General features: G+C 61.9%; 3 protein-coding genes across 5 annotated transcripts in view; 1 reads left to right on the forward strand and 2 right to left on the reverse strand.

Moving 5' to 3' along the window:
* Positions 1-1,053, forward strand: part of CATSPERD (cation channel sperm associated auxiliary subunit delta) — a 58,709-nt gene extending 57,656 nt beyond the window's left edge. Inside the window, exon 23 of the mRNA XM_057710031.1 lies at positions 901-1,053. Within this exon, the coding sequence (XP_057566014.1) occupies positions 901-1,053 (153 nt within the window). The remainder of the gene's footprint in view (positions 1-900) is intronic.
* Positions 1,054-1,081: 28 nt separating this feature from the next.
* On the reverse strand, positions 1,082-3,359 carry PRR22 (proline rich 22). The gene is made up of 3 exons (XM_057710127.1): positions 2,806-3,359; positions 2,649-2,711; positions 1,082-2,202 (listed from the first exon to the last, which is right to left on the reverse strand). Exons 1-3 carry the CDS (start codon positions 2,936-2,938, stop codon positions 1,094-1,096), a joined length of 1,305 nt encoding a protein of 434 aa, XP_057566110.1. The 5' UTR covers positions 2,939-3,359; the 3' UTR covers positions 1,082-1,093.
* A 127-nt stretch (positions 3,360-3,486) lies between these two features.
* DUS3L (dihydrouridine synthase 3 like) lies at positions 3,487-8,554 on the reverse strand. 3 transcript variants are annotated; one of them, XM_057710124.1, is made up of 13 exons: positions 8,367-8,554; positions 7,344-7,647; positions 6,573-7,085; positions 6,154-6,195; positions 5,853-6,005; positions 5,521-5,637; positions 5,277-5,342; positions 5,083-5,193; positions 4,730-4,826; positions 4,496-4,571; positions 3,960-4,148; positions 3,745-3,873; positions 3,487-3,631 (listed from the first exon to the last, which is right to left on the reverse strand). In XM_057710124.1, exons 1-13 carry the CDS (start codon positions 8,462-8,464, stop codon positions 3,559-3,561), a joined length of 1,968 nt encoding a protein of 655 aa, XP_057566107.1. In that variant the 5' UTR covers positions 8,465-8,554; the 3' UTR covers positions 3,487-3,558. The 3 variants fall into 3 exon arrangements, 2 of the variants coding, with proteins under 2 accessions (XP_057566107.1, XP_057566108.1); XR_009049268.1 differs by lacking the exons at positions 3,487-3,631; positions 3,745-3,873 and having other exon boundaries at positions 4,091-4,148; positions 4,730-4,927; XM_057710125.1 differs by lacking the exons at positions 3,487-3,631; positions 3,745-3,873 and having other exon boundaries at positions 4,007-4,571; positions 4,730-4,927.
* Positions 8,555-13,038: the final 4,484 nt, after the last annotated feature.

Consider the following 13,038-nt stretch of genomic DNA (forward strand, 5'->3'; position numbering starts at 1 on the left):
AAGCAGGCGGGCGGCCGCTCTGCTCCAGGGGGGGCTGCATCTCTCCTTACCTCCTTCCACGCCACGGGGAAACCAAGTCACCCCCTTCAGAGTCACCTTGAGTATTTCAGGGGAGGGTGCGGCCAGCAGCTGCCCTGGGCTCCTCAGAAGGGAAAGGCAGAGGAGAGCTGGGCACCTGATACATGGGGAAGGGAGCTCCGGACGGGTGGATGGAGGGGGAGGAGCCGGGGCAGGAGGAACAGGTGTGAGCACGGAAGCCCCCAAACGCCCCGCGCCTGCCCCTTGCGAAGCAGAGCCCATGCGTGGCCGGACACGGTGCCCAAAGGCACACCCGCCCTGGTCTCTCTCCGGCACTCACGTGGGCTTCAGCTGCACTCTGCACGTCCCATCACACGCAGGACTGCCCTAGGTCACCCGTGTGCCAGGTGGGCACCGTCTCCCACATGCCTGCCCAGCCCCCACCCTCAGACCATCAGGTGTCTCCATCTCTACCCAGCGGCTGCCTCCGCGCCCCCTCCCCACCTGTCTGCAGGAACACGAGTGGGGGCCTTGCCATTCACCGTTGGCGACACCCCCACACATGCACCCTGCCCCACCAGCTGGGCTGAGGCTGAGCCCAGCCTGCAGGCCTCTCAGAGGCCTCCCCTCTCCCTCCACCCGTCTTGGCTTCAGAGGGACAGGAAAGTTGGGGTGGGGGGTGTGTGCGTGCAGGCCACTCCCCAGGCCCCACCCTGCTTGCTGTGTGTCTCCAGGCAAATTCCTGCCCATCTCTGAGCAGCCTTGACTTTGCCCCTCAAACATGGAGGGGAAACCCTTGCAGTGCGGGAGTCCAGGCAGTGGCTCCCCACCTCCCAGAAGCACCCCCATCCCAGCCGGCTGACTTGGATTTTCCGGGGCTAGACTTGGATTTCCCCAAATTCCGAGTCTAGGGCTCCCTCACTCCACTCTGGAGGCCTGGCACCGAAGAGGCGCCGGGGTCCCAAGGGGCCTCCCCCTGTGGCCCGAGGCCCGCTGGACAATGGGGCGGGCGAGGGGACAGCCAACGGCCCCTGAGGCCACCGAGCAGACACTGCGCTGAGAGGTCAGATCTGCTTTAATGGGGGGCGGCTCCCAGGTCCTGCCTGGGCCCTGAGGGGGCGGCGCTGGCGGGGCCAGCAGCCCGCCTGCCCTTACCACCCTGCCTCCCCTTCTTGGTGGTCGAGCTGCCAGCCTTCCTCTTGCCGGGGGGCTCAGCCCCTGGCGCGGGGGCCGCGGTGTTGGTGATGGGGGGCCCCGGGCGGGGCGGCGGCTCCTCGTCCAGCGCCTTGAAGTTGAAAAAGTAGTCCACGTTGGACACGGTGTCCAGGATCTCGGGCACGCTGTAGTCGAAGGACAGCAGCTCGTCGGGCAGGTGCAGCGATCGGATGTCGCCGGAAGAATCATCCCCGCCGCCCCCGCTGTTGGGCAGGGCCGGCCCGGGGGGCTTGCGCGGGGCCCCATCAGGCTCGGGGGCGCCGGGCAGGCAGTCAAAGAGCTTCATCGCGTCCTCCAGCAGCACCTTCTCGGGCAGCGCGAAGGCCCTGGCCGCCTCGGGGGTCCTGGCCTCGCCTGCCCCCAGCGGGGCCGCCTCGGCCTCAGCCGCCTCGGGCTCGCCAGGGCCCGGCAGAAACAGCGGGCTGGGCCCGGCGCGGAGGGCCAACTCCTTGGCGGGCAAGGTCACGGTCTCGCCGGGCCCTTGCACCTGGCTCAGGCGGCCCCTGAGATGGCCGTAGGTGCCGGGGGGCAGCGAGGCCTCGGCGGGCAGCGTGATGGGCAGCGGGGGCAGCGTGCTCTCCTTGGGGGGCCGTGGCGGCGGCGGTGCCAGGCCTTCCTTGATCAAGGGCGGGGGCAGCTCCACAAAGGCGGGGGGCCCCCCATCCCCCACGAAGCCCAGGGCCTCGGGCCCGGGCCCCTCGGGCGGGAAGTGGGGCACGAGGTACTGGGGGGCCCCAGGCGGCAGCGGGTAGTGGGGGTACGGTGGGGGCGGCGGGGGCGGCACCGGGGCCTTGAGGTAGCGCTGGGGCTCCAGGAAGTAGGTGCCCGGCGAGGCGGGGCCCCCGACCGGCCCCCTGCCGCCCACCGCCGCCAGCTTGTACATGGATGACTGGCCGAAGTCGGTGGTGGTCCACTCGATTCGGTAGATGCGAGGGTCAAAGAAGCACCCGCAGGGCGCCATCTGGAAACCTGCGGCCGGGGAGGGCAGCCCTGAGAGGGGCAGTTCTGGGACCCGCCTGGGGGGGGGGGGATGTGGGAGGCCCAAACCGTGGGCACACGTCTGGGGGATGGAGGACACAGACCAACTCTGGGGTCCATCTGGGGGACACGGACATAGGTTTTGCCTTTGGGGACCCCTCTAGGGGTCAGGGGCCGCAGGCGTTGCTTTGAGGGTCCATCTGGGGGGCCGGGGACATGGGCTGGTTTGGGGAGACTTCTTTAGGGGATAAGAGACATAGGCCTTGCCTCCAGGGCCCCAGTTAGGGGATGAAGGACGGAGACCTTGGTCCTGGGGTCCTTTCGGGAGACAGAGACTCGGGCCTCGCCTTCGGAGTGCGGAGCCCTCAGGGTCGGAGGTGGGGGCAAGACGGTTCTGCCCATTCCCCGGTCCTCAAGGGTTGGCGGGAAGCCAGTACCTGCCGGAGGGGCTGGAAACACCTCTTTCTCCGGGTCTGGGGCGTGATACAGGTTGGAAGAAGCTGTGGACAAAAACAGGCAGGTGGGGGGGGTCCTGAGGCTGGCGGGCAGAGCCCTGGTCCCTGCCCGGATGGGCACACCGATCCCCACTCGTACCCACAGCAGGAAGAGGCTCTGTGCAGGCAGGAGCGGGCTGGCTGCTGGGCCCCTCGGTGGCGTCCAGGCTCCGGGGACTGAAGCCTTCTTGGGGAGCAGCCGTGGGTGCGTAGAAGGGTTTGGGGTGCTGCATGGGGAGGCGGGGGCCCAGCCTAGGCAGGCCAGGAGGGCACCAGGTGGGAGCACAGGTGACCCACCCAGAGAACAGGCTCAGAGTCCTACCGAGTTCTGTTTCTCCGGTTACTCCGGGCAGCAGGTTCCAGCTGTGGCCCACCCAGTGGTCAGGGTTCCGGGTAATGGGGGTGGGGGGGGGGGGAGTGGGCAGAGGCAGACGGGGAAACCAAGGCAGCCAGAGATGGGCGTCACAGAGGGCACATCAGACCCTGGGCCCGGTCTGCCACCTTCCGCCTCTGCCAGCCATGCCTGCCCGACAGCTCGGAGGCCCCTTCCTCCAGGCAGCCCACCCTGATCCACACCCACGCAGGCCAAGGCCCCGTCTCATGAGCGCTGGTGGCGTCTCTGCGGTCAAGGCCTCTGCGTACCAGCAGGGGCCACCACTGCTGGTGAATGAGGAAAGGGGGAGGGGGGGAAGGAGGGAGCTGTGGGGACGGGGATGGTGGGGGAAAGCTCCCTGGGGGCCATGGGGCAGCCTCAGGGTCACAGAAAGGCCTGGGTTTTAAAAGAATAAAATTTATTGTCTTCTCACGCCCTGGGGGGCCCACTGGGCATCCGACGGCCCTCCCTCCCCCGCAGCTACTTGTAGGCATTGGCCTTGTGCTTGGGCAGGAAGACGAAGTTGGGCGGCACCGGTCCCAGCAGCATCTCACTGTGAGGAGGGCAGGGGTGGGGTCAGGCCTGGGGTGGGGGCCCCCGGCCCAGCGCGCCCCACGCCCACTGGCTGCCTGGTCCCCTAGCCCCCAGCGCCCCGGTTCCGGACACCTGATGCGGATCCAGTCGGCCGCCTTCTGGCTGGCCAGGAGCGTCTCCAGGTAGTCGCGGCCCAGGTAGTAGGGCGGCCGCTCGTTGATCCTCTGCGGGAGCCGCTCCAGGAGGCCCACGGGCACGTACCTGCGGGCAGGGGCGGCGGGGATGCGGTGCCGGCCCTCCCCAGACGCCCCGCCCCGCCCCGCCCCGCCCCGCGGCCCTGATCCCACCTGCACAGGAACGAGAGCCACTCGAGCAGGAAGCGGCGCGTCTTCTCCACACCCTGCGCGTCTGAGCCCCAGTGCTCCAGGCCGTAGTGCGTGAAGTCCCGCAGGATGTCCAGGCGCTCGGACGACGAGATGTCCCAGTGCCGCTGCTCTTTGATCTCCGTGAACAGCCACGGCTTGAGCAGGGCGCCACTGGGGGCGGGCAGCGGTCAGAGGGCCGGTGGCAGGACCCCAGACCCCCAAACCCTCGGTCCCCAACCTCCTGGCCGTGCTCACACAAACTTTAAAGCCCAAGAGTTCCAAACCACGACCCTGAGCCTGCAGCTGCAGAAATTTCCAGTCCTCCCCCTGCCCCCACCAGCGGCCACCTCCAACATCTCCCTAGCCAGGGACTAACAGAGCAGGGGGGAGGTTCGGGGCACCAGCGTGGGGGACAAGCTCAGACACGCCCTCACCTTCCCGGGGCTGCAGGCCGGGCGCTCAGGGGCGGCCCTGGCTGGTTCTTTGTAGACCCCCGCCCCCCCCACACACACACTTACCGCGCGATCATAATCCCAGCGACCCCAGTCTGCATGGCGCAGTGGGCATCCTCGTACGACAAGATGTCCCCATTTCCTGAAAGACAGAGGCCGGGGCCTCAGGGAGCTGCGTGCAGGCAAGGATGCCAGGGCTTCGGGAATTCTTGCCAGCCCCGCAGCTCCCCGCAAAGGGGCAGGAGGGGGCCCAGGTGAGGGGGGGGCCCGGTGTGTGACCTTTGGTGGCAGGGGACACACCGAAAAGCGGCATGGGGCTGGCTGCTGTCACACACTGCTCGATGTACCGCCAGTCGGCCAGCTTGGTGTAGCGCTGCTCCCGCGAACGGCCGTGGAGCTGGAGGAGAGGTGGCCGCATGGGGAGGGAGGGAGGGGCCAGGGAGGCAGAGGATCAGACAGAGACAGAGAAAGAGACCCAGAGAGCCCGGGAGAGACAGACTGAGAGAGAGAGAGACAGAGAGACAGACAGACAGACAGACGGAGACAGAGATGGAGGGAGAGCCAGAGACCAGGAGGGAGGAGCGGGAAGGGAGGGAGAGTTAGAAAGGGATGCGCCATGGGGGCCCCGACACCCGCTGCGCCCCGAAACCCACCGTGACCAGAGCCGCCCCCCAGTCCCGCAGCCCTGGCAGCAGCCGGTGGGCCAGGTTCACGCGCTCCTGTACACCCGTGCGGAGCTTGACGGTCAGTGGTACATCCAGCACCTGTGGGGAGGGGTGTGGTCGGCGGGACCCGGGGTCGTTGGTGGAGGGTGGTGGGGGATGGGAGAGGGCATCTCAGGTCGTACCTGGTTCATGCCGCGGACAATCTGCTGGAACTTGGCCGAGCGGTTCATGAGGGCGCAGCCCCCGCCCTGGGAGAGATGGGTGGCTGGAGCTCAGGAAGGTAGGACCTGGGCCGGGCCCGGCCCCCCGTGCCGTCCTCCCTGTTTAGATGGGGAAAGCGAGGCCCAGAGGCCCCCACGGGTCCCCAGGGACTCCGCCCACCCACACGCTGCCTTCTCTGGGGCTCCAGGGCCAAGTGGCTGGTACCTTCTTGTACACAAGGTCGATGGGGCAGCCGACGTTGATGTCCACGAAATCCACCTCGATGGTGCGGTTCAGCAGCTCGGCACACTTGGTCATGGTGTCGGGGAAGGCGCCCTCAAGCTGTGGTGGGTGGCCGGGCAGGGGGTGAGGGGGCCATCCCTGCCTGGCCCTGTGCCAAGGCCCTCGGCTCCTGAAGGTGCATCAGGCAGGCACCAGGCCTGTGGCTGAGGCAGGAGGTCTGGGAGGTGGCCCAGGAGAGCCCGACCCTCAACGTGGCTCTGAAACATGGCAGCCCAGAGCCCCTCCTCCCTCCTCCCTCCCCTGGTGTCCCTAACCTGGACGCCAAAGACGTCCTCGCAGGGGTGGCGCTTGAGCAGGGCCCACTCGGACGTCTGGCCCTGCAGCAGGTTGGTGCACACGGCCATCTCCCCACACGTCACATCCGCCCCGAAGCGCTTACAGATTCGCCGGAAGGGCAGGTTCCCGCACTGGGGACAGCGGGGGACAGATGCACGCGTGAGAGTGTGGCAGCCAAGGACCCCAGACACGCGCCCGAGCCCCCAGGGTGGGGGAGGCGGTGGGTGCTGCTGGGATGACCCCGCTGCCAGCACCCAGCCCACCCCCCGTGGGTCCTACCGTGGTGAGGGGGGCCAGGTACAGCTTGCCACTGATGTCTAACTGGAGGAAAAGAAAACGCACAGTAAATCTCCACCCTCCAACCTGGTTCTTAAGGCCTCTGGAGCCTCAGGCCTCCCCACAGTCTTTGCCCCACACGCTTAGTTCTGCACCAACCAGCCTGGCTCCCTTTCACCTCCACATCTCTGCACAGGGCAACTAATCCCTCCAAGAGGAATGCTCTTTTCTCCACATGCTCCTCCACTAGAGAGTTTCTATTCAACCGTCAAAACCCCAGTCCCAACGCCCTCTCTTCCAGGAAGTCTTTCCCACTGCCCTCCTCTGCAGAAGCCCAGACCCTCCAGAGCTGGGAATGAGTACCCAGCTCTATCTGCCCCCGACACGGCTAGTGTTCTCAGCAGAAAGCCCATGACACATACCCGCTTCTTTTCACAAGGCCGCAACCTGACTACATCTTCATCTGTCAGGGGCCCGCAGGTCCTTAAAGGGCCACTGGGAGGGGAAACGGTGCCCGGCCCCTGGGGGGCTTGCTGGGCGTCACAGCTGTCCTGCCCTGGGGCACCCTCAGCCTCCGTGACCTCAGGGATGGCAGCTTCGGGGCTGGGGCCTGGCACCTGGCCCTTGCTCAGCTGGCGCAGAGCCTGCTCTGCATGCTCGAAGCGGATCTTGCGCTTTCGCAGCTGCTGCTGCAGGGCCTTGTCCAGGCTGTTTCGGATGGGCAGGGCCTGGACCAACCCCTCCTTCACCAGATTCTGGCCCTCGGGCCCCAGATGGGCCCCAGCAAAGCGGCAGGTCACACCATAGGGGCACCTGCCGAAGGTCTCAAAGAGCACACAGCGGGGGCCCAGGTCAGCCGGCTTGGTCTCCAGGTAGCGGCCCACGTCATGCAAGAAGCGGCAGCGGTCACCATAGAAACACTTAGCAGCCGATTCCTGCAGGGAAACAGGGAGGCTATGAGGGAGGACAGGGGGATGCTGAGGCGGCCAGGCAGCCTGGGTTTGGACCTCAGATCCCTCCCCTCCTGACTTTGTGTCCTCGGACAAGTCAATAACCTCACCACGCCTCAGTTTCTTCACCTGGAAGGTGGGAACAACAATGATACTTACACCATAACATTGTGAAGATTGAATGGGGGGCAGAGAGACTCACACTCAAGGCCTCTGGGACTTTCTGGTGACAATGACACTCACCTGGATCAGGGAGGGGCAGAGCCTGTTCTTGTCATAGTGGGTGGGCTTCACGTGGGGCCGGCACTTGTTCTGGCCCCGGGACCTCTTCTGAACCTGTGGCTGCTCCTCAGGCTTGGCTGCCTCCTCTGTCTGCCCGTCCTCTGTCTGCCCGTCCTCTGTCTGCCCATCCTCCAGTCGGATCCGCTTGGCCTCAGGCTCAGCCAGGTCATTGCCAGCAGTGTCTCCAGCCTCAGTTTCCTGGCTGGGCTTCTCTTGCCCTTTGGCTTCCAGAAATTCGTGGAAGTGCTCCTTGGTGGTGAGGTATCTGCCAGCAGAGAGGACGGGGAAAGGAAGGCTTGTGAAAGATGTCCCTGCCCTGAGCTCAGATTCAATGAACGCTGGGGAAAGGGACTGAGAACACTTGCCCCTGCTTACATGCTTCTGCTGATGGGGTGCTCAGTACTTAGAACCAGCCAGCTGCCAGCCTAGGAGTACCTCGAGGTCACAGGGAGGCCGCATTTTATTCCTGGGTCCCCAGTGCCCATACTGATGAACTGAAGTACAGGTATCAGGTGTGACCGTCCCTGGCTGCGTTAGGCTAAAGGAAACTACGTGTCCCAGCGTGCCTTGCAGCGGGCCCCCACACCTCATTGCCCAGCATGCCCTTCATCCCTACAAGTCCCAGCATGCCCCGCGGCACTCGCTTCAGACACAAGTCCCTGCCTGTAACTGTGGCTGGCCTGAGGAGCACTTGCGCTGGTCCCGCCATACGCTGGGACTACAGTTCCCAGCATGCACTGCGGCCTCCGCCTCAAACCCCGCCCACCCCAGCATGCACCATGGTGTCCTTCGCACATGTGACAGTTCCCAACGTGCGCGATCCCGGGTGCTCGCAGACCCTGCGAGCCGAGGAAGGGCCCAAACAAAACAGTCTGCGAGCTTCCCGCGCGGGGCCACTGCCTCGGCTCCCGGCATGCACCGCTCGGGCCGCGCTACGGGTGCCGGGAAGGCCTTGTGAGCTGCTCCCCTGACCCACCGACTCACTGAGCTTTAATGGGCGCCACTCCCCGTTCCGGCTGGACGGCTCCTGGGTCGCCACCACCACCACTCTCTGCTGGGGCTTCCGCCGCTCCCTCCGCCATCGGCCCCCCTCACGCCCGCTTTGGAGTGTTACGGGAAGGCCTTCCGGGTCGCGGGTCTGCCTTCCCCGGGCGTGCTGCTGAAGTGCGCATGCCCTGGTCGCTCCAAGTGACGCCATTGCACGCCCGTCGACGTAATGGGGCGGAGCCTAAGAGGGGGTGGGGCCTCGGGTCCCTTAGACACCCTTGAGCCCTTTGCGGGAACCGGCAATGTTCAGTGGTCCTCTTGGGGCTCTCAAACTGTCTTCCCGAGGGCCACTATCGGCCCACGGGAGTGTTTTGTTTTCCAGATGGGCTTTTTAAAACTGTTTAAATGTTGCTACTTTTATTTGGCGTGTTCATTCAGCAAATAACTCATTGAATGCCTGTGTGCTAGATGCTGTCCTAGATGCCAGGGATACAGCAGTGAATAAAATAGACCAAAAAATCCTTGCCCTTAGGAGTTTAGATAGGCGTGGGGAAGACAATCAACATGGGGACTTCCCTGGTGGCGCAGGGGTTGAGACCCCACCTGCCAATGCAGGGAACGCGGGTTCCATCCCTGCCCCAGGAAGATCCCACATGCTGCGGAGCAGCTAAGCCCCTGCGCCACAACTACTGAGCCTGCGCTCTGGAGCCCGTGAGCCACAACTATTGAGGCTGTGTGCTGCAACTACTGAAGCCCACGCACCTAGAGCCCGTGCTCCGCTACAAGAGAAGCCACCCCAGTGAGCCTGCGCACCACAGTGAAGAGTAGCCCCCACTCACTGCAACTAGAGAAAGCCGCAGTGCAGCAACATAGACCCAACGCAGCCAATAAATTAATTACAAAAAAAAGACAACGTAATACATAAGTAAGGTATACTGTATGTTGGACAGTAATGAAGCGAGGAGGTGGGAAATCCTTTTTTGGTGGTTGCAGTTCTTAACAGAATGGTCAGGGAAGGCTTCCTCGCAGAGAAGGTGACATTTGAGTATTTTTGAAAGAAGGGAGAGAAATAGGGATATTGGAGGACAAAGTGTTCCAGGTTGAGGGCAAAGCCCGTGCAAAGGCCCTGAGGCAGGACTGTGCCTGGCATGTTGGAGGAACTGCAAGGAGGCCCATGTGGCTGGAGCAGAGTGAGCCAGGGGGAGAAAGGGAGGAGAGGAGGGCAGGGAGGGGAAGGGGCAGGTAGTGCAGGGCCTTGTGGGCCTCGGGGAGAACTTGGGATATTACCCCAGGGGAGGTGGGAAGGCAAACAGCCAAGGAGGGCAGAATCTAGTCCCCATTTTCTGCAGTCCCCACCATCCCCTGTTGCACCCTCCTAAAGCTCCCTGTTCCTGGAAGAGCCCTGATGCAGCACAGAACCTCAGGGCCCTGGACGCAGCCTGCCAGTTTCAAATCCCAGAACTTCCACTTTGTAGCTGGGAACGTTGCCCTTTTTAAAAAAAAAAAAAAAAAAAAATTATTTTGGCTGTTCCGGGTCTTAGTTGTGGCACTCAGGATCTTCATTGTGGCAAGTGGGATCTTTTAGTTGTGGCATGTGGACTCTTAGTTGTGGCATGCATGCAGGATCTAGTTCCCCGACCAGGGATCGAACCTGGCCCCCCTGTATTGGGAGCTCAGTGTTTTACCCACTGCACCGCCAGAGAAGTCCCAGAACATTGTCCTGTAACTTCTCTGTGTCTCAGTCTCCTCATCAGAAAAACAGGGCTGATAGAAGTATCTCTTTTGGAAAGTAAGGATTCAATAAATAACAATAAACATTAACAACTACCGTTGTTACTTTTTTACGATTATTTGCCTTGAATCATGTGAACACAGTGCAGGTTGAGAATAACCAATCCCTTATCTGCCCTCACATTTCACTGCTAAGCTTGACAAAGTTTTCCCTGAGCAGGAAGTGAGGCAGGGACTGTGTTCCTTGAGTGACAGGTGGAGAAACTGAGCCTCCAGGAGGGAAAGGATTTGCCTGAGGCCCCAACAGGCTCAGCACCTGCTTTTCCAAGACCTGGGAGAGTATGGAATGGGGGCGGGGAACAGCTTATTTCCATCTCTGGCCTCGGCCGCCCTCTGTAGGACAATCTGGGAATAAAACAGTGGAATCAGGGACTCTGGAAGAAACCACAGTAGTCCTTGGGAGACTCAGACCCCTTACCCACCTCCAGGGATGGGAGCCCACTTCTTACTGAGGCCCGTCCTATTGCCGTCTGAGGTTCTATCATTGTCTCCCCAAAGTCATCCCACGGCCACCCAGACCACTCCGGGGAGACAGTCATTCAGGTGGGAAACTGAGGTCCACAGAGGACCACCTCAGGAATGGGCCTCCCCTCTCTGGGCCTCAGCCTCCAAGGAGAACCCCCCTAAGTTTCCCTGGCTCTGCCCTGTGACGACCTGCCTTCTCTGTGTAAGGCAATCCCGGAAGGCTTCCTGTAAGGGGGAGAAAGGGAGACTGGACTGGCCATTAATACCCATGGTATTAACATGTGTCATGTTAATTAGTTATTATTTATCATATTATAATGGTGTAATGTTATCATTTACCAGTATCTAGGAGCTTATTGAGCACTTACTGTATAGCAGGCTCTGTTCTAAGCTCTTTTCATGTATTAATTCCCTTATTCCTCTCTCTGATCTTGTATGGAGGGGAACAGGTATTCATCCAAACTCTACCTTAATCCCTGGGCTGCAGAGGTCCCTGGCCCAGGGGCTGCCCCACAGCCTAGCCAGAGACTCGGACATAAGCCTCCCCTCCTCTCTCTCCCCCCACAGCCTGTTCTTCCCCATGTCCTACCTGCTTTCTCTCTGGAGTCTCTCTCTAGTCCACCCCCTCTCTCAGCAACCCCCTTCCAGGCCTCAATCTTCCATCCTGCCCCCAACAGCCCAGCCTCCCACAGATCTTTCTAAAACACAGATCCAAGGACTTCCCTGGTGGCGCAGTGGCTAAGAATCCGCCTGCCAGTGCAGCGGACACGGATTCGAGCCCTGGTCCGGAAAGATCCCACATGCTGCAGAGCAACTGAGCCTCTGCTCTAGAGTCCACAAGCCACAACTACTGAGCCTGCATGCTACAACTACTGAAGCCTGTGCACCTATAGCCTGTGCTCTGCAACAAGAGAAGCCACCGCAATGAGAAGCCCATGCACCGCAACGAAGACCCAACATAGCCAAAATAAATAAATAAAAATAAATGAATGGGAGTTCTTGATAAAAAATAAAAAATAAATAAAACACAGATCTGACCATAGCCCTCCCCTGCTCCCAATCCTTCTATGGCTCCCTACTGCCCCAGCCCTGTACCACAGCCCCAAAGTTCCAGCATAATCCAGCCCCTGCTGCTTTCCCCCACTCCATGCCCCTTCACCTCCTCACTCCCTAAACTCAAGCACCAAGTTCATTCCAGACCTCCCATGAGCCAGTCTTCCCTTCCAGCCTTTGCATATGCTGTTCCCTCTCCCAGGAACACTATTCCCTGCACTCAGTCACCTTGCTCATTGCACTTAGCCTTCCATTCTCGGCTTCTCCTTCTCTGGAAAAGGGATGCACTGGGGATCTCCCCCATTAAACTATGAGCCCAGAGCTGGTGGGAGTCGGGTCTGCTTCAGTCGTTCTGTGTCACCACCATGAAGCACCAGGCCTGGTACACAGTAGGTGCTCAATGAACATTCACGGAGTGAATGCATCTTGTCATAGCTAGGGAAATAGAGGCCTGGGGGGCGGGCAGGATCTGCTCGGGGGCGGGGGAGGGGGTGCCACCTTCACTGAGGCTGTGGCAGGGAGCTGAGGACTTCCCAGGTGTCAGCCTGGAGAGTGTGGGGACGTTCAGAAAGATGACCCCCCCCCCAACTCTGAACCAGTCGTGAGTCGTACGAAGGCGTGACCTTCGCAGATCCGAGGAAGCAGGAGGGAGGCAGGTGGCCCTGAGGCCCCAAGCGGGTGGGGAGACTGAGGCACCCAGGAGGCAGTGGGGCAGGGCCTGAGGAAGGTGCCGCTGGCGCTCTGCCCAGTCGCTGGGGCTCCCCCTGCCTCTGTCCCTTTCTTTTATTCTTCCTGTTTGTGTCTCAGTGTTTTTGCTTCTTTCTGTATTTCCTTCTCTCTGCGTATCTCTCACATCTTTCTCTGCATTTCTCTCCCCTCCGTGTACTGTCTCTCTCCATCCTTCTCTCTCTCTGCATCTCTCTCTGCATCTGTCCCCATTTCTCCGCGGTCGCTGCTGCTGCCCCTCCATGCAGCACCCCCGTCTCTCTCTCTCCCTCCACATCTCTGTCTCCCCTGCCCTCTCTCCGTCCCTCTCAACTGGGCTGGATGGGGGAGGAAGCGCGGGGGCAGGTGCGGCCCGGGCTCTTTGCCCGTTGCCGCTGGGGCCGCCCCGGATTTGTGGCTGCGCCTCCTTTATCTGGGGCCGCAGCTGCCCCTTATCTTCTGGCTTCAAGACACGAGACCAGGATTAGGGCAGCCTGGGCCAAGGACGCAAGAAGGCAGGGCCAGGCTGGCGGGTGGCGAGAGACAGGGTGCCAGGGGTATGTGCTGCAGAGCGCCTATGAGACGCAGGGGCTGCCGTGCGCACCTGAGTGTGTGTGTACTGTGTGTTTCTGTGTGAGTGTGTGTGATGGTGTGT

Source organism: Hippopotamus amphibius, chromosome 15 (assembly GCF_030028045.1).
Source record: "Hippopotamus amphibius kiboko isolate mHipAmp2 chromosome 15, mHipAmp2.hap2, whole genome shotgun sequence".
NCBI lineage: Eukaryota > Metazoa > Chordata > Mammalia > Artiodactyla > Hippopotamidae > Hippopotamus > Hippopotamus amphibius.

Excerpts from the sequence above, each read along its gene's own strand:
- PRR22 (XM_057710127.1), bottom strand. The coding sequence starts at position 2,938 with ATGCAGCACCCCAAACCCTTCTACGCACCCACGGCTGCTCCCCAAGAA. Across the intron at positions 2,712-2,805 it reads AGAGCCTCTTCCTGCTGTGG|CTTCTTCCAACCTGTATCAC; the intron begins GTACGAGTGGGG and ends TTTTGTCCACAG. Across the intron at positions 2,203-2,648 it reads GTTTCCAGCCCCTCCGGCAG|GTTTCCAGATGGCGCCCTGC; the intron begins GTACTGGCTTCC and ends CCCCGGCCGCAG.
- DUS3L (XM_057710124.1), bottom strand. The coding sequence starts at position 8,464 with ATGGCGGAGGGAGCGGCGGAAGCCCCAGCAGAGAGTGGTGGTGGTGGC. Across the intron at positions 6,006-6,153 it reads ACCTGGCCCCCCTCACCACG|TGCGGGAACCTGCCCTTCCG; the intron begins GTAGGACCCACG and ends CGCTGTCCCCAG. Across the intron at positions 4,827-5,082 it reads GGGGGGCGGCTCTGGTCACG|CTCCACGGCCGTTCGCGGGA; the intron begins GTGGGTTTCGGG and ends CCTCTCCTCCAG.